Raw genomic sequence first — 22,099 nt, 5'->3', positions numbered from 1 at the left:
CTGCATAGTGAGTGCACCACGGCCAAAGGCAATCTGTGGTGGCCAGAACAGGGAATTAAAGGCGAAGGCAGTAAAAGACATACTGATGGCAGAGTGACAGAGAGCCAGAGAGCTGGCAGTGACCGGCACGATGAAAGCTACGTGAAGGCAAGCTGAAAAGAAATACATGACTATCAGTGTCAGAACTGGCAGCGTGGTCAAGGAGAATACAGGCAAAGCAAGAAGGTTTCTCCCTGCTAGAAGCAAATACCTTGATAAGCTGAGACTAGGGAGTAGAAATCCATCCGTACAGGCTTTGACAGTCCTTTCTTCAGACGTACTGCACCAGGAGGTTTTAGCAGGAGAGCTGTCAGCAAGAATTGTAATTCTTCCACTCTTCTCTGCTTTATGTTTCTCCAATTTTGGAGCATAACCTAACATCAAATCACCATTTTAGGAATGCTTATGTTGGTTAGAACAATAAGTTGTTACGATACTGTATGCTGTCCCCAAGTTCGCAGGGACTCTGCAGGACAAGGAGAAAATGGAATTTCTGTATTGGTGTGTGTAGAGAATAAAAGATCACAGAATCACAGAATCATAGAATGGTTTAGGTTGGAAGGGACTGTGAAGATCCATCTCCTTCCAACCTCCCTGCCATAAGCAGGAACATCTTCCACTCAGCCAGGTCACTCAAAGCCCCATCCAACCTGGCCTTCAGCACTTCCAGAGACGGGGCATCCACAGCTTCTCTGGGCAACCTTTTCCAGTGTATCACTACTCTCACCGTAAAGAATTTTTTCCTTATACCTAAAGAATTATTTCCTTATAATCTAAGTCTACTCTCTTTCAGTTTAAAGATGCTGAGGTGTGCCATCCCTGGGCCTTTACTAGCTGCTCAGCTGTGACAGTCCCTTTGCCTTCTCCTCCCACCCAGCCACAGATAGCCACGTCCTGCACTGCTTCCCTGAAAAGGCCTCCAGCTTCCTCACCTCATGACTTTTGTGTTTCCTATTATTTTCCCTTTGCTTTATACACAGTCATTTCAAAGACTTTCTGTATTTGTCTTTGCAAAATATTTGATGTCATTACAAACATCAGGTTTGACTGAGTCAAGGATCACCCAGAGGTACTGTTCTATGAGCAGTTCTCAGTGTATGACAGCCATGTAATCAGTCATCAAATTTCCCTGCAATACTGATATGCCAGCTTCTCAAAGGTTCTTTTGGTCATTCTCCCACATTTTTATCCTCACCAAGGCTTCTCTCCCCTTAGTTTCCCAGCTCAGACACAGTTTTTTTGACTCAGATGGTCAATCACCCCCTTTCCCACTGCCTTTCTTCCCATCTATTCCAGCACCAGGTTCTTCTCTGCTCTTTTGTTCTTATTTCTTCAGCAGACAATGTGCATTGCATTAGTCCTCCTAACCAGTGCATGCTATTATAACTCTTAGACTGTTCGGATTAGTTTTCCTATTCAAATAAAAGATGCTTTCTTTGAAGCAAACCTTGTTTCTTTTGTTCCATGAAGACAATTACAGTTTCATCAATACTATTAATGTAAACAAAGGATTCTTTCAGAAAAAAAATAGTGAATTTATTTAGATGTGAATATCATATTAAGATATATGAAAAACAGGAAAGTAGATTGACATAAATGAGGTTTTATGGTCTGTTTCTGGCCCTAAACATTACTATACTCTAGTGCTGTAGTGAATGATGTGACATATTAAGTAAAGAAAATAAAACCACAAGGCAACTTCATAGATTTATTACAGGATGTCTTTTTAATAAGTATGTTCACTGGAGGTGATATCAGGCTTCATAATAACTAGTACAAAGGATATATGCGAAGGAAAGAATCTCAGAAATCATGTTCACTGTGGCTGTCCGCCCTCAATGTGCATTAGTAAATCCTAATAGAGTTAATGGGATTTGTGCAGTGAAAGGGAAGTGTGGTTCTTATTTTGAAGAGAATTAAAGGATGATGAAGGGCAGCGTTAAGGGATGGCAATGCCAAATACGCAGCCCTATGTATAATGTAAATGGAATAACGAATGATGCCATGGGGAAAGACACCGAGGAAAGTAAAATAATCACTTGAAAAGCTGTGTATTCAGCATAAAATAAATATTTTAGGAAGCTAGAGAGATGTAAGCTTTAACGTTTATAAGAATTTTATCAGATCTTGAAGAAGAAAGGAGACAAAAATTATCAGATAAAGGAGTTAATCCAGCACAAATAGGCAAGAAAACAAAAAATGTATAAGCCAAAACAGAAAAGATAGATCTCTTATAAATACTTTTAAGGAGAAATAAGGATGTTAATGACTGATGATATCCTTGCCATTAATAATATATTTTATTAACAATGTATTTAACTTGTTAATCTACCGGCAAAACAAATGGAAAATAGGGTAAACTTCTTATTGTGCAGATTGATTCATATTTATTTCTGGCTAGAGTAGAACAGAAATCATACATTAATAAACAGTAGCATAATTTAAATGGAGTTGGAAAAACATCAGACCTGCCTGCATTGCACTGTAGAACTCAGAAGAGTTTAGGTCTGCATGAGAACAGTGAAGCTGCTGGGAGGAACAGCTCACGGTGCAGGGATGGAAGCAGCCGACATGCGTGTCACACAACCCCGCCTGCCTTTACCGCACCAAGTAGTGATAGAGGGTTAAGGAGGCCGTTTCTCCAGTACACTACATAACTTTGGCCCAGTAGCACCGTTCTTTGGAATAAGGACCATACTGGGAGATTTGTGAGTGTGTAATTTGGTTCCATCTGATAAGAGGAGAATCTTGGAACAGTAAAACCTCAGAGATGGAAAAGATGAAGGATGTTGTTCCCTCCTAGTGCAAAATCATTCCTTTCCGCACAGTTCCCAGAATTTTATACAAACTCATACCCAATGCCACAAATTTTAGGATTGAGATTCCTTTCTTAAGAAACCACTGTACAGTCTGACAAGTGTCTCTATGTGAAAGTAAATCCTGAGAATTGGCCCAGACTCTCTTTTATTTGATAGCTTTTGCCTTAATGTTTGTGGAAGACCTTTCAGGTGTGTTTTGTACCTTGTAAAATTTACGAACACTCTGAAAAACAAATGCAAAACAGATTGCAGGCTCTCATGCTTGACCAGAGCAGTATTTTACAGAACAGGAGACTGGAGTTTAGAGTTGACGTGTTGTTCCTTGGCAGAATAATGCAGCCCTCGGGCAACACGCTGACTCTCTCTAGGGGCACGTTCAGCCTCTATCATTCAATAGCAACTTTGTTTACCACTAGAGAGAAAGTATTGGCAGGAGTCTAAATAAAAGCATTAATTTCCTTTTTCATCTTCGTCCGGCTGTTAATGACAAGGAGATTAGACTTTTTTATAATCTGCAAAATAGAATATACTTCTCTCCACATCTCATTTGTGATGAATTGATGAGCAACAGCTAATGGCTGCTGGCTGATAAATTCTGAGCATAGTGTTTGTCTGGGAGCACTTGAGCATTTGCGTTTCTGTAATTCACTTTACCTTTATATTAAAAAAAAAATTTCAGGGTTCTGAGAAAAAAAAATAATTTAAAAAGTCTAATTTCCAGAGAGTTTTAAGAATATTTTCTTAAAACACACAGATCTCTGGAGTATGGGTGTCAGTAGCTCAAATTGATGTTGCTGGAACATGCTTTTAATTTGCATGATGCTAACTATCTTTATCTGAATGGAAACTAGTTTTCCTTGACAGTTAACCATTACTAACTTTACTGATTTTGGTTCTTATTTTTCCACTGGCATCAGGACCATCATCAAATCTTTTTTCCCTCCTGATATTCCAACTCCTCTATCTGAAGACAACATTCCCTTCCCGCTTCTCTCATATTTCCCTCCCTTCCAGTTTAACCAAAATAGGGCATATTTTTCTATTGGCTTAACCTTTCAGTAGCCTTACTTCATGCACAGAACATTTTAACCTTTTACTCCAAAAGATGCCTTCATTCCCCCTCATCCCCCTCATAGAGCCCCACAATGACCCTATTGACTTTTGAATTCCCCACTACTTTCCTCAAGTTTCTCACGCTTCCATTATGACTGTGGCCTTTCTCTCTCTGAATCACTTTGTATTGTGTACTTTCTTCTGTGCTTTTCCTTACCAAGGGATTGCCTTGTCTTACAAGGCAAGCATCCTACATTTCCTTACATTTTCGCATATCGTATTTGCTCGTGCCTCTTAGATGGTGAACTCTATTGAGCTCCATTTCCATTCTTTGCTTAGTACAATTTGCCTTTTGTAAAGCTCTGTATGTACCCAGGGTGCTAGTTAATATCAAATAATAAATTAATTAGCTTTACTTTTTAAAAAAATAAATTATATTCTCATTCAAGCTAAGATGCATTTTGGAGCCATAGAAACACTGATTCTACATTTAAAACCATCTAACCAAGTGCCTAAGGAACATCTGAGAAAGTGAATCATGGTGTAAAATATGAACTAAGTTGGCCATTTTTCCCCCTCTCAGTCTAAAGTATTGTGTAATTTTTTAACTGTAAATGTTTTATATCTCTGCCTTATATAGCTACTCTGCGCCATATCATTCTTTTCAGCTTTGTCATTTTATGCAAGGAAACTCCATTTGACTTCAGCCACACTGTAGGGACTGCTGTACAACCCATATTGTTTAAAAACAAATAGTTCCATAAATTGATAAAAAGATAGTTCCAAAAAATATTCTAAAGCTACTGCAGTTGGTTTTGTGTGATGTTCTAAATTCTATTATTTTAGGGACCTTAACTACAACACTTGAAAATCAACACAGCACTGCTTTGCAATGAAATAAAATGTAATGCAGAAATTATTCATAGGGAGATTAAAGTCTAGGTTTATCATTCTTTAAATGGTACTTTCACAGTCTTTTGTCATATTCAGCTCTGGAATTTGAATTACAAATTAGATGAAGGAATATCTGAGGCAAAAATACTTGGGCTTCTGAGATTCTGTGGAGATCTGGGAAACATAACCCTTCCTCAACATAAAGTCTTTATTTGTAAGAACAACCTTTTGGCCAACATTAAGTGTTTGCTTAACTCCACCTTTAGTTTTTTAAATGAGTGATCAGTAGCATTAGTATCTATCTGCATAATTTCCTTAATTTCAGTCCATTAGTAAGCAGCTTTGATGTGCAGTACACTACACATACAACTGAAGTGCTGTCTTAGGAAAAATTCTCAGGTCCAAATTTGGTATTCTTTAATCACATAAACAGCCAGTTATATCAAAAAAATGCTGAAGTCAAAGGAGTTTGCAAATTTAAAGATTCCAGATTTGAACTATAGCCGTGCCTTTTGGCTGAATGCTGAAATTTTTCATAATAACTTTAGAAAGTACCATTAGTGATTGTGTGTGTCCTGGACTGGACTGCCTTCCACAGAAAGCCTCTTCCCAAGAGTGATGACAAATGACCTGAGAAGAATTACAGTCTTGTCTTTTATTTTCATTTTCATGTCTGAATTGCTCTCATTGGAGAGGAAGGTCTCTTTCAATTGATCTACTCTCAAGGACTAATGAAATTTGCTTGGCCAACTAATGAGTCTGTCCATGACACGGCCTCCTCATAGATGAGCACTAGCAGAGTAGCTCTCAGCCACACCTGTCCGTGCAGTGGATCATCTAATGAAAAGGGGTAATGCAGAGCATCAGAGCCAGAGGTCTTATTTTAAGCTTGATGTCGTACAACATCAGGAGTATTTCAAATCCCATCCTGTAAAGTACTTCTTTTCCTACAGGCAAAATCCGGAACAGCCTGCATTGCTTGATATGGGAAGTAATTCAATTAATCCAGCTTAATCCATTTCTTCTGTGCAAAGAGTTTTTTTAAGTTTCTAGATAATTTTATATGTGCCTTGATGGAGAAAAACAATGCCTGGAACTGCAGGGGGAAAATGCAGTCTTTCCCTTTGTAGTACCCAGAAGTGCAGCCCAGTGTTATCCTGGAGGCAGCGCCAAGCTTAATGCACAATTTGAGTTACACTGCTCCAGATTTTGTACCATCATGATGAGAGGTCTTGGCCATTGCTAGAGTCATTATTGCCATTTCTACTAGGGAAGACAAGATGCCATGGATAAGTTTCTTGTATTAAAAACTGAGCAAGTTAGCTGCATAAAGAAAAAAATATTTCCTATTTCTGCATGTCTATGATTTCTATTCAGAATCAGACACTTAAGAATGCTTTGCTCTTTGCTCAGTAAAGCTGTCAGTGGTTCTGTGGTTGTTTTAAGCTTGTCTATATATATATAAGGTTACTGGGTAGAGTAAAACCTGTCAGTCTTCCAAGCTGTCAGTTAAATCAAAGATTTCTGTCTAAGCTAAATCCAGACTGCTTGCCATCCTTTTCGGTTCTGCAGATACCTCAGTTGTTTCTTGCTCAGTCTTCTTAATCACCAACTTCCCCGTGAACTGTTGCAATTTCATTACAGAATGTCACGCCTCCATGCAAACCCAGTGTTTAAGGAGAAAGCAGGAAGAGAAAAACAAAATTATTGAGATTTGTGTTAGACTTTCTATTCAAATGACTGTGTGTGAGGGCTCTCCACAGATTGCTGCATTCATTTTTATGTTTATTTTTAATCCATTTTTAATTTGTCAGATGTTATGACAGAAATTGCGGTACTTCAGTAATTTTTCTTCAAATATGCTGAAGAAATCAGGAGTACTGATACAATTTAGGTCAGTGCCCGATAAGAAACACAGAATCATCAAAAGAATCTTGGCTTCAAATATTCTCTTTTTTTGGTGTTCTATTTACCAAAGTACAAAATATAGCTAGAAATATAGCTGCATGGGTGAGGTATTGAGAGGCAAACAAGGTACCTGCACCCCAGGAGCTTGCTTGTATGCACACTCTTTGCCTTTGTGAAAGAGAAGTAATTTACTTTGGATTTGAGATCGTGTAATGCTATGGATGTAGTAGCTAACATGGAGTGTCTAACAAACTGTGTAGCCACCTTCTAGACTCCCCCATATTTTTAATGTAGCTGTGCCCTTACAGGTATATTCTATTTTAATTAGTGTAATTTTACACTGAGAATCCTGTTGCAAAGTATTAGGAGAAGACTACTTAATCAAGTTTTGTCATTTCACATACACCCTCACGTGCAGCGTGTCTTCATGATATTCTACTATTTCTCTGAAGACAAAGGCCTACTGGGGCATTGATTCAGCAATGCATGTAAAAATGTGCTTTAAAATAACTATTTGATTCAGTGATTTGCTGAGTCAATCCCTTACCTATTGCCCTAGAAATATTTCTTTTGGTTGGGATTTTTTCTCCCAACAGTATACCTAGTAAAATGTTGTCCAGTGCAGTATACAGAGTCAAGGTGAGGCATTTTTTACTCCCCTAGACTATTTATTTTATTCAGCCTAATTTCCATTCTCTTAGTCAATCACTGAATTGCTGAATCTTAATACAAATTATTTCTAATAATATCTCATAATCCTAGATTAAAAGTGATCTTTCTTACCTTGCTGTACAACCATTTCTGTCTTTCATTTATTATTGATGCTTATTTTAATTAGAGAATATTTTTTTTTTCTTTCCTGTTATGTTTTTATAACTTTCAGTGTGTATCACATCTCTCGTAATTAAACTGTGGGGATAGTTGACTTAAGAGAACATGAACTGTGCAATTTGTTTTATGTTGAATTGATTTTTAATGCTACAATTAAGCCCTGATCATAGGAGATATTCATGCATTGTGTGTCTTTGTTCTCCGCAGCCCCAACAGAAGCTCCCTTACATCCTCACCTAGGTAGGTGACTTGTCATTCTTATTACTAAAACTCAGAATCACTAACTTTGTTATAATAAACCGTCTGTGAGGTAGTATGAAACTAGCTCTAGGGAATTCAAATAAAAATGAGAGACGTATAAAATGAATTGAATTATGTCTAATTCTGATTAGTTGTTTTTTCATTGTGACTTTTATTGCTGTTTATTTATTGCTTTTGAGCCCTTGCAGCGTGGGTATGTCGTGCTGCCAAGCTTTTCTTCCTAGCTATGTAGTAGAGCATCTGTTTGCATGAGGACCTGCAACCCCCAGTGTGGGACAGCACTGTCACACCAGTGCTGGGTCACTGGGAGGAAGATTTCGCCCCAGTGCACCTCCAAGGTGCACCCAGCAGCAAGACACTTCTCCTGCTCTCCAAGCTAGGCACCGAGCGAGCAGCAGAGCTCCAGCTCTGCACTCACCAACCCACATGTTGCAAGTTGGTTAGTCCAGGACAGATTCTGGCATCTTTGCTCAGTTTGAATAGCAGGTGACCATCACTTGATTCATTTATTGGAGATATTTTTATAGAAAGGTCTGTCTAATACAAATACAGGTGCCAAAGTTTTGGAATTGGGGTTTCATCCTACATAAAAGATACAGCAAATCCAGGGGGATTTCAAAGCTTGCAGACCGATGGTTAGAAACATTTATGTAACATAACTCACAGTTCATATTCCTTAAATGAGCTGACCTTTACTGCCAGCTCCACTGATAGCAGCAGAGAAATTCCAATGAGCTCTGGGGTTTTTGCTTATGAGTTATCAGAATGAACCCCCTGACTAGTACACTCGTTAGGACATCTCATCACTCCTTGTGCCAGTGTTTCCAAAATATGAATTTTGAGGGATTTTTTTTTTCTGAATATTCAGAGCAGCCAACAGTTTTGAATATGAGTTCCTAAAACATTTAGTATATACTTGATGACTGCATCTTTTCATAGCCGTTGTGCTTTGGTGACAGAATGGGAGACTTCTTAATTTTATGTGGTACTATTATCCAGAGTAAGCAAAAAAAAAAACTGTAACTAAGAATACTCTGCTTTTATAACTAGCGTTCTTAAAAAATCTGATTTCCTCATTTTACAATGCATTACTTCAGCTCTAGATAAGGCAACATTTTGTCAGAACTAGAAAGCACTGGTTGATTAAACTGGATTTTTTCATATATTGCTTTCTTTTCTTTGTAGCTGAAATGCACAGTGACAGCATTATCCTACGAGATGACTTTGACTCTTACCATCAGCAAGGATTGAATCCTACCATGTGGTGAGTTTCAGACTTCTGCTTCCCTTCATACACATTTGAGCAAATTAAAACATTTTTATTATTATAGTGAAGTATTTGTATTACATTAATTCCTAGATGCCTCAGCTCACATTGGTGTGAGTTTATGTATGTCTTTGCTCCAATGGGACCTAAATACATCAGATTATTAATTAAATTATTAATGAGTGACTGAGAAATTCTAAGCCTGTTGAAGTGAGTGACAAATTTTCATTGACTTCAAATCTTGAATCAGTCAAAAAATAGAAAGGGGGAGCAGAGCTCAGCTCAGTTAATGTTTTTGTGTGAACATGTTGATTTCTTGAAATCAAAGCTTTTCATGGAAAAGGTGATGAATTTCAATAATTAAACTTTGCTGATTCAATTTTTTTTAATTTCTTGTTTATGTACACATTTCTGGTGAAGATAATGGTAGTAAGAAACTCCTTCTAAAGTGAAATTGAATGTTTCCGAATAATTCAAAATAAAAGATCAACTGGAATTAAATACTTCCATCTAATTTTGAGCTAGTGAAAATATTTAAGATTTTTTTTTTCTCTTTTTTTTTGGGAAGGCAAACATTTTCAAAACTTTTGTTTTGTATACGAAGGGAAAATCCTTCCCTTCCCAGCTCTACACAGCAACTCCCAATTCCTAGGTTTTTTTCATTCCACAGGTCTCCTGAGTAGAATCATTCATACTATCACAGTCTACATCTGAAAGAGCAAGCACAGGTTGTTATTATTCCTTACTTGGTAGATGCTGTTGCAGAGTCTTAGGACTCCAAGTGCATAATAAGGCAAGTACAATTTTGGACAGGTCAGACAGAAGCTTTATTAATTATGATCATAGTGAGAGAGCACTAAGCACCTCGCCCTCTGCTCCCTTGTTCTCTGCCAAGTGGTTGCAGAGACCCAGCCCATATTCTATTTCAGAAAACAAAGAAAGAGGTTAGGAAAAACAATAATTTCAATGCAAATAAAGCCAGGTATCCATCTCTGGCAGGGATGGACTCCTTAAGTCACTGCCACACTTCTAAGGAATCAAACATTAAATAACATGACAATATGGAGAGATGGCTGCTGGTGGAGCCTATAGGACTGGCAGATCCAGTGTTATCTTCACTCACAAGTGTGGAGTTGGAAACAATCGCAGACTGTTAGCTTTTAGTCAAAAGAAATGTTCTTTTAGCAAAGATAACTCTTAGCTAGACCTCTCAACCTTAAATATTAATAATTTTACCACTGCAATGATCACAGTGATAGAGTACCATTTCATAAGACATATGTACGTACATCACAAAAGAAGACGTTATAGGTCTCTTATAATACAAACCTGATCTTATTCTGTACGGTGAATGTATCTACCGGTCATACTATACCCAGATAAAACCAACTATCAGTCTTAACGTGAAGTTTTGAAGGTTGGCGTCCCCTTTTTTTATGTGACATTGTCTGAGGTTTCTATTCCTTCCAATCCTTTTTCATAAATATAACTAATTTGATTGATTTAATTCACACAAGACACAGTAATATTTTACTGGGTTAGTTTATCTTGTTCAAATAAATTATTGACAGGTATTTTAGCAGTTACCTGCATTTGTTAGTTAGGAATACATATGTTCTGTGAATTCTGACTTAATTATTCTTTTTATTAAGGCCTGTCAGTTTTCCATCTGTGCAGGTCTTTCACAGTTTCACCATCTTTAAAAAAAGACTGTTTTATGGAATTTTATGGGTATTTTTCTTTTCCACATACTTATTGTAATACTTTTTAATATGTACCTACTATTTTTCCTCCTTTTGTTCCTTTTGTATGATCCTTTAAATGTTTTTCTGGACAGATGCATTAGGGACCTGGAATACTATAATATAAAAAAAAAAAAAAACCCACCCTCTTTCTTTAAGGGAATGAATAGATCAAGGACTCTTAATGGGTTGCAGAATAGCTGCCAAGGTAGATAGCTTTAGCAGCAGTGTGTTAAATGGACCTGAGTGGAAAGAAATGAGAGGAGGCATTATTTCCCTGCAGATGCCTCATAACTCACAGAGGGCCTGTCTGTTGGGAGCCTCCATAATTTATTTATCTATTGCTTTCTTATCTTTAAATTCACCCTTGCTTTATAGAAGTCTCAACAGAGAAATTTCAGACTAAAAGAGCCCCCGGTCTTCTGCTCCTTTTATCCCTGAGATTTGGATTTGGTCCCCTTGGAATAACCTTGACCCACCTTGGTTGGTGGGTCAGTGCACAGATGTGTGTACTGAGAGAGCCCCAAAACTCACTGCAATCCTGAGACAGATTTTCCTGTAATAACACCAGGAAGTCAACATCTTCAGCAATGCTAAACAAAAGTGGAGCACAAGTAAAAGAAAGCTATAATGAGGTGTCACAAGCCTTTCTGCTCTGCCTCCAGTGAAGACCTGCTTGGTGGCAAAAAGTTTATTCTCATTTTATTGTCTAGTGGGAGTTAAATCAGGATTAACAGTTTATGCCATCCACCCTAAAATTGCATTTTCTCCCCTGGCAGCTGCTAAAATCTCATCTTTACCACAAACAACTGTGGTAACTACTAGAGCGGTGTTTCCAGCGCTGCTTGGTCCCTGGTCTGCTGTGCTGGGAGTGTGCGGTGGCAGCTGCCTTGTGTGCACCGATACTCCAGCGGTGCCGTGTCACCAGGGGCCAGTTAGGCTAAGCCACTCTAATAATTTCCGAAACCATTATTTGTGTAAAGATGAAAAGAGAAGCGTTTGTATTTTCCTATGATCTTTTCTTCCTACATCCTCCATAATGCTGGCTTGGATGTGATTAATATTGTCCCACTCCTCCTGATCCCTTTTTGGCATGTGTAGCTCTGGCGGAGGCACACAGTCCAAGTGCACAAACAAAGCGTTTTATAGCTTCTGTGTGTGTCTAATTTTATGAGTCCCAGCAGAGCCAGCATGTCACTCAGTCGCTGGGAGAGGCCTCACATCAAATAACTATTTTGCACAAGGGCACTGTATGATTTCGAGAATGACTGCCTGTTTTTTTATGGATTTCTGCTCTTTCAAATGCATTAAAAGATACATCCCACCCAGCAACCATCTGTTTCTTCAGAGGCTCGGGAGCAGGGAAGGAGTGGCTCCGAGTGTTTCTGGAGCTGCAAGAGGAGGAGAAAGGGAAGGTTGGGATGAGGCGCTCTGTTAACAGAAAAATCATGGCATCTGGGAATGGGATTCCAACCTAAATCACAGTTTGGTGATTGAGAGAAAACAGGAGAAACTGCTAAAGTGGGAAAGAATGAGGAGAGGAGGAGGCAGCAGGAGAGCACACGTAAGGAGAAGAAAGCAGGGAGGATTTCTGTGCTGGGAATGCACGAATGGGAGCATGTCTCATCTTTTTTCTTGGGACTCAACCACCACAAGGATTTTCTTGTGTGGTGTGCCCAAATAATTTTCATATTCTTTTCTTCCAGCATGCAATAATGTCAGAATACGATTATTTTCAAGGTCCCCAACCCATAGGCACAAGCCTGCTTCCTTAAGCAAAGATTTCCTCATTTCTTGGGTCTCATTTGTCACCACCTTCACAAAACTGTCTTTTGCTTGTGAAACAAATATGCTTCATGCATTTATAAATATCCAGAGTATTTTATGTCTAACATGTATTGGCTGTGGAAGTTAAAGTAGGTAAGTGACTCCCACTCGATGGTAAACATAGCACCAATGGCCATACGAAACGGTTCACAGCTGCTTTGCGGAACTAATTAGACAGTAATGTTTAATACATTTTTCAATGAAAAGTCTAATAGTACACGTGATTGGTCTATGAGACTTGCTGAAAACTGGCAGGGATATGTTAGTTTAGAAAACTCAGGAACCATGGAAGTAATTTATTTCCTCTATAGGGAAAGGAAATCTGCTCCATGTAGTACTTGCAAGGGAAAGACCAGGGAATGGATGGATGAGAAGAGGTCCAATATGGACAGTATCTGGAAGACAGTCTAGGTCATTGAGCACCTGTTTCTGTGACCATGTTGTCTGCAGGTAACTTCATAAAATTGCTGAGGAGAGTATAAAGAAGCTGCTATCTAAGAAATAAAAAAGACCAAACAAGAACCAATCTAGAAAAAAATATTATATTTATTCCCGTGATAAATGATTTAATGTTGAAACAGAAAGAGGGGGAAAAGAAGATGCATAAATTCATAAAGAAGAGATGCTGACATTAATGTATGTTTCTGTATAAAACAGTTTTAACGGTAGGGCTGTAGACAACAAGGGATTCAGTACATTTGAAGAAGAAAGACTCTGTACAGAAGCTTGTTACTGGCTAAACTCTCCTTCCCAACTTGATGCCATGTTTCATCTCAAAGCCTACCAGCATTCCAAGCAGCAATCACTTACAGAAGACATACTCTTCAAAGATGACATGAAGAAAAACTGAGCATGTAAAATCAATAAATAACAATCAGGTTCCATCCCTTTTTCATGGTGTATGAGAAATGAAGAGGTACAGTGATATTTCCAGTGACAAAGAGGTGGAGGAAAGCTTTGTGACAGGAGAGAGAAGTCCTAAAGTGGTTTCCAATTTGCACTAAAACTGTGGGATTAAACTTCAGAAAGATTTATGTTTAAAAATCTCTTGGCAGCTTGAGATGTTTATCTTCTTTATAGTCCAGACATCACAAAAGACATCACTCAATATAATGTCCACAAACTCAGGTATTTTAGAGGGAAATGAGATGACAAATAAGGATGAGGAAACAACAGATGTTTCCCCTTCAGCAAAGTGAAGAACAATAGCAGAGAGGTGGGACTCTCTAAGTCAGAGATGAGAGCAATGGCAAGTCTGCAGAGAAGACATCTAGATGAATATGACACATATCAACAGTGGCAGTGAGTACCAGCTGTGAAGAGAAAGCAGAAGTGATTTTAATGTGCTAAGATTTTAGACCAAGTAGGCGGGAAAGATAATATAAAAAGCCACACCCAGCCAGGACAATTAATACTGTCTCCTGTTTGTACAAAAGGAAAAGAAATTAACCTTCCTGTCTGCACCAGGAGAGAAGCAAATCGGATCGTTTCTAAACACGTAATACGATGACAATTATCTGAGGAACAGCAGATCAATTATCTTACTCTTCATGCATTCCTGTCAAGCCACTGAGCAATTTATTGTCACAGGGAACACCTTTCAAAGAGAGTACAAAGGTTTGAATCAGGATTACCAACAGCCATCCAGTTTCTTACGGGAGGAGTCATCCTGAAAAAGATAAGTGATGATGAAACAGCCATATTAGAAGGACGATGTTTCTGGATTTCCAGATAGTGTTTCGTAGACCACATTACAGAAGTAGAATAGATGGACAGCTGAATCACTTCCTATTCATTGAAATATGACAATTACAAAATTAAAATATCCCTTGCGTTACGTAGCCTGACCTTTTACGAGAGACTGAGTGTTCCTTACACAGTATTTACAGGCAAAGTTCTCCTGCCATACCTGCATCTCCCTGCACATATCAGGAGTTCAGGTAGATGCTCCACTCTAAAACCCCAAAATGTAGGGGCAGATAATGAAAATAATGCTCATCAACAGCCAGAATCCTACAGAATTTCAAGGATTCTGCTAATTCCCGTTTCTCTGTTCTTCAGTTATCAGAGTTTAGGAATCAAGTGAAATTTAGATAGTGACAAAACATGTCCTCTGTGAACTCTGTTTCTGTGCTTTCTCTTAAAGTACACCTTGGTTCACTCACACACTGTTCTTGCCTTATATTAAGAAATAAAATGATGGGCAAACTATGGCTTGTATAAGTAAATATTAACTCCTTGACGTCAATAGGAACTACATTACTTTATTAGAGGATTTAATTTTGCTATTTAAACCCAAAATACTAAATGCTATCAGTGTGAATTGCTGAATGACTTCATTTACATATTCATACAGAAAAAAAAAACCTCAAGGATTTTTTACACCTGACTTTGTTTTGGGAAGTGGAGCTGAAACTAACCTTTAATAAAGTCTCAGAATAGGGGAGAGATTTGGAAAGTGGGAAAGAGGCATTCATCTTTGATTTCTGTAATATTCTTGGGCATAAGAAAGCCAGTTCTGTGCTGAATTCACCCAGGACCAACTGAAGAGACTTAAAATAACAAATACAATCAATTATTCACCACATCTATGCATCTGAAAACCTAACATCTATCACTCAGCTTAGCACTCACAGACCTGCAGGGTATTGTGCAGGGTATTTGTACACTGCCCAGAAATAACCCATTCTGCAGAAGTTTCTCCCGCTTTGCAGCCCTGGGAAGGTCTCCTGGGAGCCAGGGGAGTGGTGAGGACGTAGCTCAGCTTAGTTAAATATATACTTTTAAAAAATCATTTAAACATTATTCCCAATCAATACCTGGGTTTGCAGTAGCCCATCCTCCCTTGTTCAGGAGGACATACGGCACCTGCGGAGAAAAGCTGTCCCAGCCCCAAGGGGTAGTTGACAACACTACCAGCCTCTTCCTGGCAATGGAGCTGGAGATTTCATTTGCCCCATCCAGGACCATGATGGATTGATGGTTTTCAGACACCCAGGAACAGAAAAATCCTGTTCCAAGCAGATTACAGAAAGACTTAGAGCTATTTAACACAAGACAAACAAGCAATATAAATCAGGAAAATAGGTGAAAAAAAAAACAAGGAAATTTTTATAGGAATCGACTGTGATCACTGAAAACTCTGTTGCGTATGTTGGCATCAAGTCCCTATCGACTTGGGACTTCTTCCTTTCCATCCGATTTCCCGTAAGATCTACCATCCAGAGAGAATGAAAAGACAGAAGAAAACCAAACCTTTGCATGCTACTAAACTATACCTGGGCTGTGTATATGAGAATGTGTATTTTGGTGGCATCAGAAAGGGTGGCCAGGTGTAAGGCACTCTGCGTGAGAGAAGAAAAAAAAGAAAAAAAAACTGCCTAAACACTCCTTGTGTGACTCCATTGCACTTAAAACTCTAAAAATACCAGTTATCAAAGCACAGACAAAAATCTGCAAGAAATAAGAAGGTTTGGAGTGAGTTCACCCTTGCTTACAATGGAGTTGCTCGAGGAGGAAATGTTCATCTGTAGGTTTGATGTCAGAGCTGAGCTTTGGATGCCCAAAGGCAATGTTGATCAGCGCTGTCAGAGGCAGTCTGTCAGCGGCTGGGAGCACCTCCGAGATTTTTTTTAAATCTACTGAGGCCTAGAGCCGACACCCTGATCTCAAAGATGAGGGTCCTTTCCCTCTGCTCCACAGTCGGGCAGTCGGGCTGCCTGCAAAGTCTTTCATATTAAACTAAGAAATACCAGGAGAGGAGCAGTTACTTAGCTCAGCAGCACACACTCTCTGAGATTTTCTTCATACTTTTTCCCCTAAAAGGTGAACAGAGTGGCAACTGTCTGTTACCATGAATATGGAACATAACAAATACAAATAGAAAGCAGCAGTAAGAACGGTGTTACAACAGTTGGGCTGTAGCAGCCTCTTGATGCCCCATTTTGGGTAGAGTCTGCAGCCTCAAGTCTGCCCTTCGGGTAAATAACCCTTCCTAAATAGGTTCTTGCAGAGGCGTTATCAGGAAACATTCTGCTACCAATTGGCTCAGCCCTGGGCAGCAGCGGGATCTGCTCTAGGCCTGGCCGAATTCACTGAACAAAGGGGAACAACTTCTAGCAGCTTCTTGCAGAAGCTGCCACCATAGCCCCTCTGACTAATTAAAATCAGGATAGCATTCAATTTGGTTTCCCACGGCATATTTTGCATTTGACAAGCAGAGACACTACTTTTCAGGGGGGACAGTGTGCAGAGAGTGAGTACTTATTCACCAGGGCCTTTCTTCAGAGGCAGCTCTAGTAAATCATATGTACAGTTACTCAACCTTTACATTCAGCACCATGACAACAAAATAGTCCAATTTCTGAGCACCAAAATATAACGATCTTATTTTACAGTATACAAGCTCGATGTGGCCTGCTATACATGCAGTTTTCCATTTTGAACATGGTGTGTTTTTCCTGCAGGTCTGAATGCAGTAACTGCGAGGTTGGAGAGCAGTGTGGTGTGATAATGCACGGCAACGCTGTTGCTTTCTGCGAGCCATATGGTCCCAGAGAGCTGGTAAGTGTGGGCTAGCTCATCTGCCAGGGCTGACACTGCAGACTGTGAATTGAGGTTGCCTCAGCCACAGAGATGTCAGTGTGCTTTGAGAGCTTGGTGTTCAACAGCGAGGCTTTTAAGCAAGACCATAGGGCCATAGAAGAACACCTCAGGAACATCTCAGTGTTGGGATGTTCCCATATAGATGCTAACCAAAGACTATTGCAATAGTTTACAAGGGAAAGTCTCTTGATCTGGTGTGCATCCAAGTTATTTAAAGTATCTATAAAATACTGGAAAGGCGAGGAAATAGAACTGTGTTGTCGAACTGGCATCATTCTCTTTTTATTTCTGATGATGAAAAAAAGACAAGGTTCATTTTTCTTCTCTTATTTTATTAGCTGTGTCCTATTTTTTCTTCTTGCTGTTGACAAATGTTAATTTGGTTGTAAAACATCACTTGTGAACAATGCATCCTACAGACTTAAATGCAGCCTGGGGCAAGCACCTGCCAGTCTCAGGGAAGTGCATGTAACAAATTGAGTCATGATGAAGGTGACAGAATTAATTTCATTGGGGATAGTTTGGTCATAAAATTGCTGTAAGAAACAACATGGTGCAATTTGCATTACCTTGGGATCATCTGGGTGTGGAAAATGAATTGAAAGATATGTAACCAATGCCCACACGCTGACGCTGGGCAGCTAGCTGCAACGATGTACACAGAATGGGAGTTTTGGAAAGGATTGAAAAATTTAAAGAGCAGTTCAAAGCCTCTGTAATTCAAAATTAATTTTCCTGTCTTCAACAGTCTTCTGAGTGGAAGGAGAGGCTCATTAGAGCTATTTGAAGAGTGTACATGGAAGAGGGCCATAAAACAGAAGTGGTTTTGGCCAGGCATCTTCTCTTCATTTAAGACACTGACAATTCTTTTAACAGGGATAATTTTACATCCTGGACTGAGACCAAAATCCACAAATGCAATGTAGATATTGCTGGGGTGGTGACTGAAAGTCATAAACACATGTAAAACTAGTTCCGAGTTTTTATGGATAAAGGAGAATTTCAGTCATTTTCCTCACAGCCAGCTCCAGCAGGGAAATCCTGACAGGGATACCCAATTGCTTCTCTCCTGCTTTGAATCCTATTTGAATGCTTCATTAACTCCTTGAGAAGAGATGCATTGTTTTATGTCCTGTGCAAAAATCAAGTCACACAACTGGGATATTTTCCCCAATTTTTAAACTAATTTTTTACTTGCAGTATTGAGCATAGGTAACACTCCTTGAAAAATAATCTATTTATGACATTTAGCAAACTCAGGGTCTCAGCTATGGGGGCTTTGAAAAGTCATTAATTAGCTGTCTTCCTGCTAGTATGTAATTTAGACTATCCTTAGTAATCATGAATTGGCTTCAAAATCCGGTGTTGGACTGTATTTGTCATATTACCATGTAGTAAAATAGCACAGGAATGTGGAAAAACCTATTATGATGCCAAAGTGATATGATTAAATAATCAGCTGAAAAAATCATCATGCTTATAAATAGTTAGCAGCCTAATAATGAAAGTGTTTATAAATATTACGGCAGTGTTGCAGGAAAATCAAATCCTTCTGAAGGAACATGCTAATGGCTTAACATTTTGGATGAGCACAGGACAGTGTTCATGCAGAAGGTCTTACTTTGATTTATTTTTGAGTATTGACATAGGTTTAAATCCCTATTTTCTTAGAATCAACTTGTTTCTGATTTGTAGTCACACTTCATCAATTTCACAATATATTTCTTCCTGTCACAGATTTTAAAGCCTGCTTTATTTCTCCAATCATTATGCATTTTTATTCTATCACCTTTACTATGTGAGTCTCATTGTGTTCCTTCTTGAAATGGCTCTTGAAATCTCTGCTCCTTTTCACGGCTCCCACTGCCACATCTTTGCTTTCAAATACTCAGTCAGGAACAGTTGACTTTGCAAATTGTATTATATCAACAGCTGTGACAGCTGCTGGTTTGCTTCCTTGACTTCCCTCACTTCTCCTGACGCCCAGCAGCTGCCTGTTACTGCAGGCAGAGGGGTTTTTAATGCCATTTCTTTATGTCTGTTGGTGACAATTTACCACTGGCAAAATCCTGAAAAGATGTATAGCATCAGAGATGTTGCAAGCAAAGAAAAATGGCTGCTAAAGGCTCCCTAGCAGCCTCTCTGTGGCATCTGAACTTCGTAGTCCTTTGCAGAACTTTGCAAAAAGTTTTTAGTAAGTCTAATGCTTTTTCTTCTAAAGCATTACTGAAATGATTCACAACATAGTCTCTTTTAAGTCTACGTGAATGCCTCTTCTGTGATAACTGATACATTTAATTTCTCGGTGGTATAAGCCACTGAACATTGATAAAGGGTTTTGTTTTCAAATTAGAACTTGCACAGTGTAATTAAATGAATGTAAACTAATATAATAGGTACTCATAACCCAAGTCAGAAAGCACTTTATTATTTGGCATGATAAATGTAATATCTAATACTGAATCAATCCTGACAGAATGGACTTAAATGGGGATGTGACTGATTTTTAAAGGACTTGTGCAAATGCACAATGCTTTCCTATTTGTGTTTAAAGCCAGAAATTACCTATTACGAATATTCCAAAGAGAGAAAAAACTGTATTTTAAGTAAATATTATGTACAGATAGTGCCAAATTTTCAAGTAGTTTTAAAAGTTGCTGTTTGAGATGATTGTGAAGCCTTTGGAATCTGTCCTGCTGAATCTGTCTTAGTTCACAGACCATTTATAGCTGTGATAAATTTCCTAGATTTCCAAGCACCCTCCTAAAGCACAGGTAGTCCTGTTATCAGCTAATCTTCAGTGCATTTCAGTAAGGATCTCAATTTTTAATATTTATAAGAAATTCCTCTACTTACGTAATATGTATTGGAAGAGAAACAAAACACACCAAAAACTCATGCCCACTCATCCAGGTCTCCATCCATTATTTTCAAAGGCATCATTTCATTAATACCTCAACTAAGTGCACAGCGGCACTGGAAGAAGTCCAGTCCCTTTTGCTCTTCTGCACCACCGCCTATCCCCTCCTGCCGCGGAAAGAGATGGTATTCGTACGAGCATTGGTGGGCTGCATGGCAAACCACACCAGAAAATTAATCCAGGTTAAAACTTACTTAAAAGGAAGACTATTAATTTAATAGATGTCAACTATTCAAGCTGATATAACATGTAGTTACTCAAAAGCTGATGTTACTACATGGAAGGGAATGCAGGGAGGTATCACCTATAATTTGTTAATCATATATGTTTGAATATGCATTCTGAATATACATTTCTAAAGATATGGAAATTTGTTTGAAAGTGTCCAAAGACAGAAAGGTCAATATGGGTGACTGAGAGATAACATTTGTTCTGTGTCAATAGAGTCCTAAAAACCAGTCAGAAAACATTTAGGACTAACTTTTGTTCAGTGTCATGCAGTGATGCACAGGGTAGTGAGGGACTTCAGACATGAGAGAGATCTCTCTCATCAGTTTTCATGTTTATCTGCATAGAGGATAATTAAAGAGTGTAGGAATACCTGATAATGGAAGAATCTCTGCTTTTGCCATGTGGCTCAGGGAAATGATGCAGAAATTTTACTGTTCATTATTACAAAATGATGATAAAATTGCCTTTGTAATACTACCATAGTTAACGAGGATTTGAAAGTATCTTCCAAGTCATTTAGTCTAATCTTTACTTGGGTGCTGGCTTTTTTAGAAAATGACAGTTTAGTGTCCATAAGCTCAAATGTTTGTCTATATTTTGCTGTTTACCACTTTTTTCATTCTTACCTACCAGTCAGTTTCCTCTACATTGCTCATACAAGCAAGGCAGGAGGATAATTCAAGTCTTCCGGATGCTCCACTTGGAGCTGCCTCCCTGCAGTTTTCCAGCTGAGCTCTGGTAGCCAAAGCCTGCTAGCCCCAGGACTCTACTTCTGGGGCTGAATTTGCTCAGAAGTTTGACTTGGTGCATGGATGCAGATCACAAGGAGCACATCCAATGGAAGAATCTATTGCTGCTGTTGTGGGAAATGACATGAATTATTAGTGCATAGCGTCTGACGTCGGAGGAGAGCGCCAAGGTCTTGAAATCTAGGATACAGACATTTCTGGCAAAAATATCAGATGAATTTATTTAGGGTGTTTGCTGTCCCTATTCTTCCAATTAGATGACTTCTTTTATGATTGTGTAAACTTACTGTCTGGCCAGGTCATACCTTTTTTCCTTGTCTCTTTTGATCTCATGTAGCCACTGTCTTTCAGCTTGTACATTTTTCTTTCTTCAGTGTAGCCTCTAAAATCTGTTTATAATGGCAAATTATATCTTTATTGGTCTTTCGCTAAAGTGAATGAACTAAACTTTGAGTCTCCTCTTTTGGTGGTGACTCTCCAGTTGGTCTTTCTGCCTGCTAACCAGTTGCAGTGATTTTTCAGCTCTTTGACAAAATAACTAGATCAGGCAGTGTTCTGAGGTAGTGCTTCTGCCTTGCTTGTTATGTAGCAGCATTGTTTACTCCAACTTTCAAAATGAGCTGAAAATAAATAGAAGTCCTTCATGACACTCTAGTGCTTTTTATTTTCAGGAAAATAGTCCTAATTTGAACTAGCAAAATATGGGGGCATTGAAAGAAGAGAGAAAGAAAGGAGTCAAAGGAGCGTGGTGTGCTGAATACAGAGCAAGCTGCTCGGTGTTTTCTGCGTGTTTCTAGGTCTTCGTTGGATGTCAACAGTGTGTAGATGCCACTACAAAATTTCGTTGTATATGTTAAGCAGTATCTCCAAGGTTTTGTTTGATTTGCTGTTGAAGACTTATATTTTGCTATTCCATCTTAATATTTCATTTTATTATTTTAGGTTTACTTAGT

At 38.7% G+C, this 22,099-nt stretch overlaps 1 protein-coding gene across 1 annotated transcript in view; it reads left to right on the top strand.

Annotated features, from left to right (window-relative positions):
* RELN (reelin) overlaps nt 1–22,099 on the top strand; it is a 297,944-nt gene that overhangs the window by 121,941 nt on the left and 153,904 nt on the right. The window contains exons 5-7 of the mRNA XM_086746115.1: nt 7,752–7,784; nt 8,991–9,069; nt 17,108–17,204. Of these exons, the coding sequence (XP_086602241.1) occupies nt 7,752–7,784; nt 8,991–9,069; nt 17,108–17,204 (209 nt within the window). The remainder of the gene's footprint in view (nt 1–7,751; nt 7,785–8,990; nt 9,070–17,107; nt 17,205–22,099) is intronic.

Source organism: Chlamydotis macqueenii, chromosome 1 (assembly GCF_036417535.1).
Source record: "Chlamydotis macqueenii isolate bChlMac1 chromosome 1, bChlMac1.mat, whole genome shotgun sequence".
In the NCBI taxonomy this organism is placed as follows: Eukaryota; Metazoa; Chordata; class Aves; order Otidiformes; family Otididae; genus Chlamydotis; species Chlamydotis macqueenii.
The sequence above is the reverse complement of the archived record's forward strand: the minus strand, read 5'-3'. Positions and strand labels throughout refer to the sequence as shown.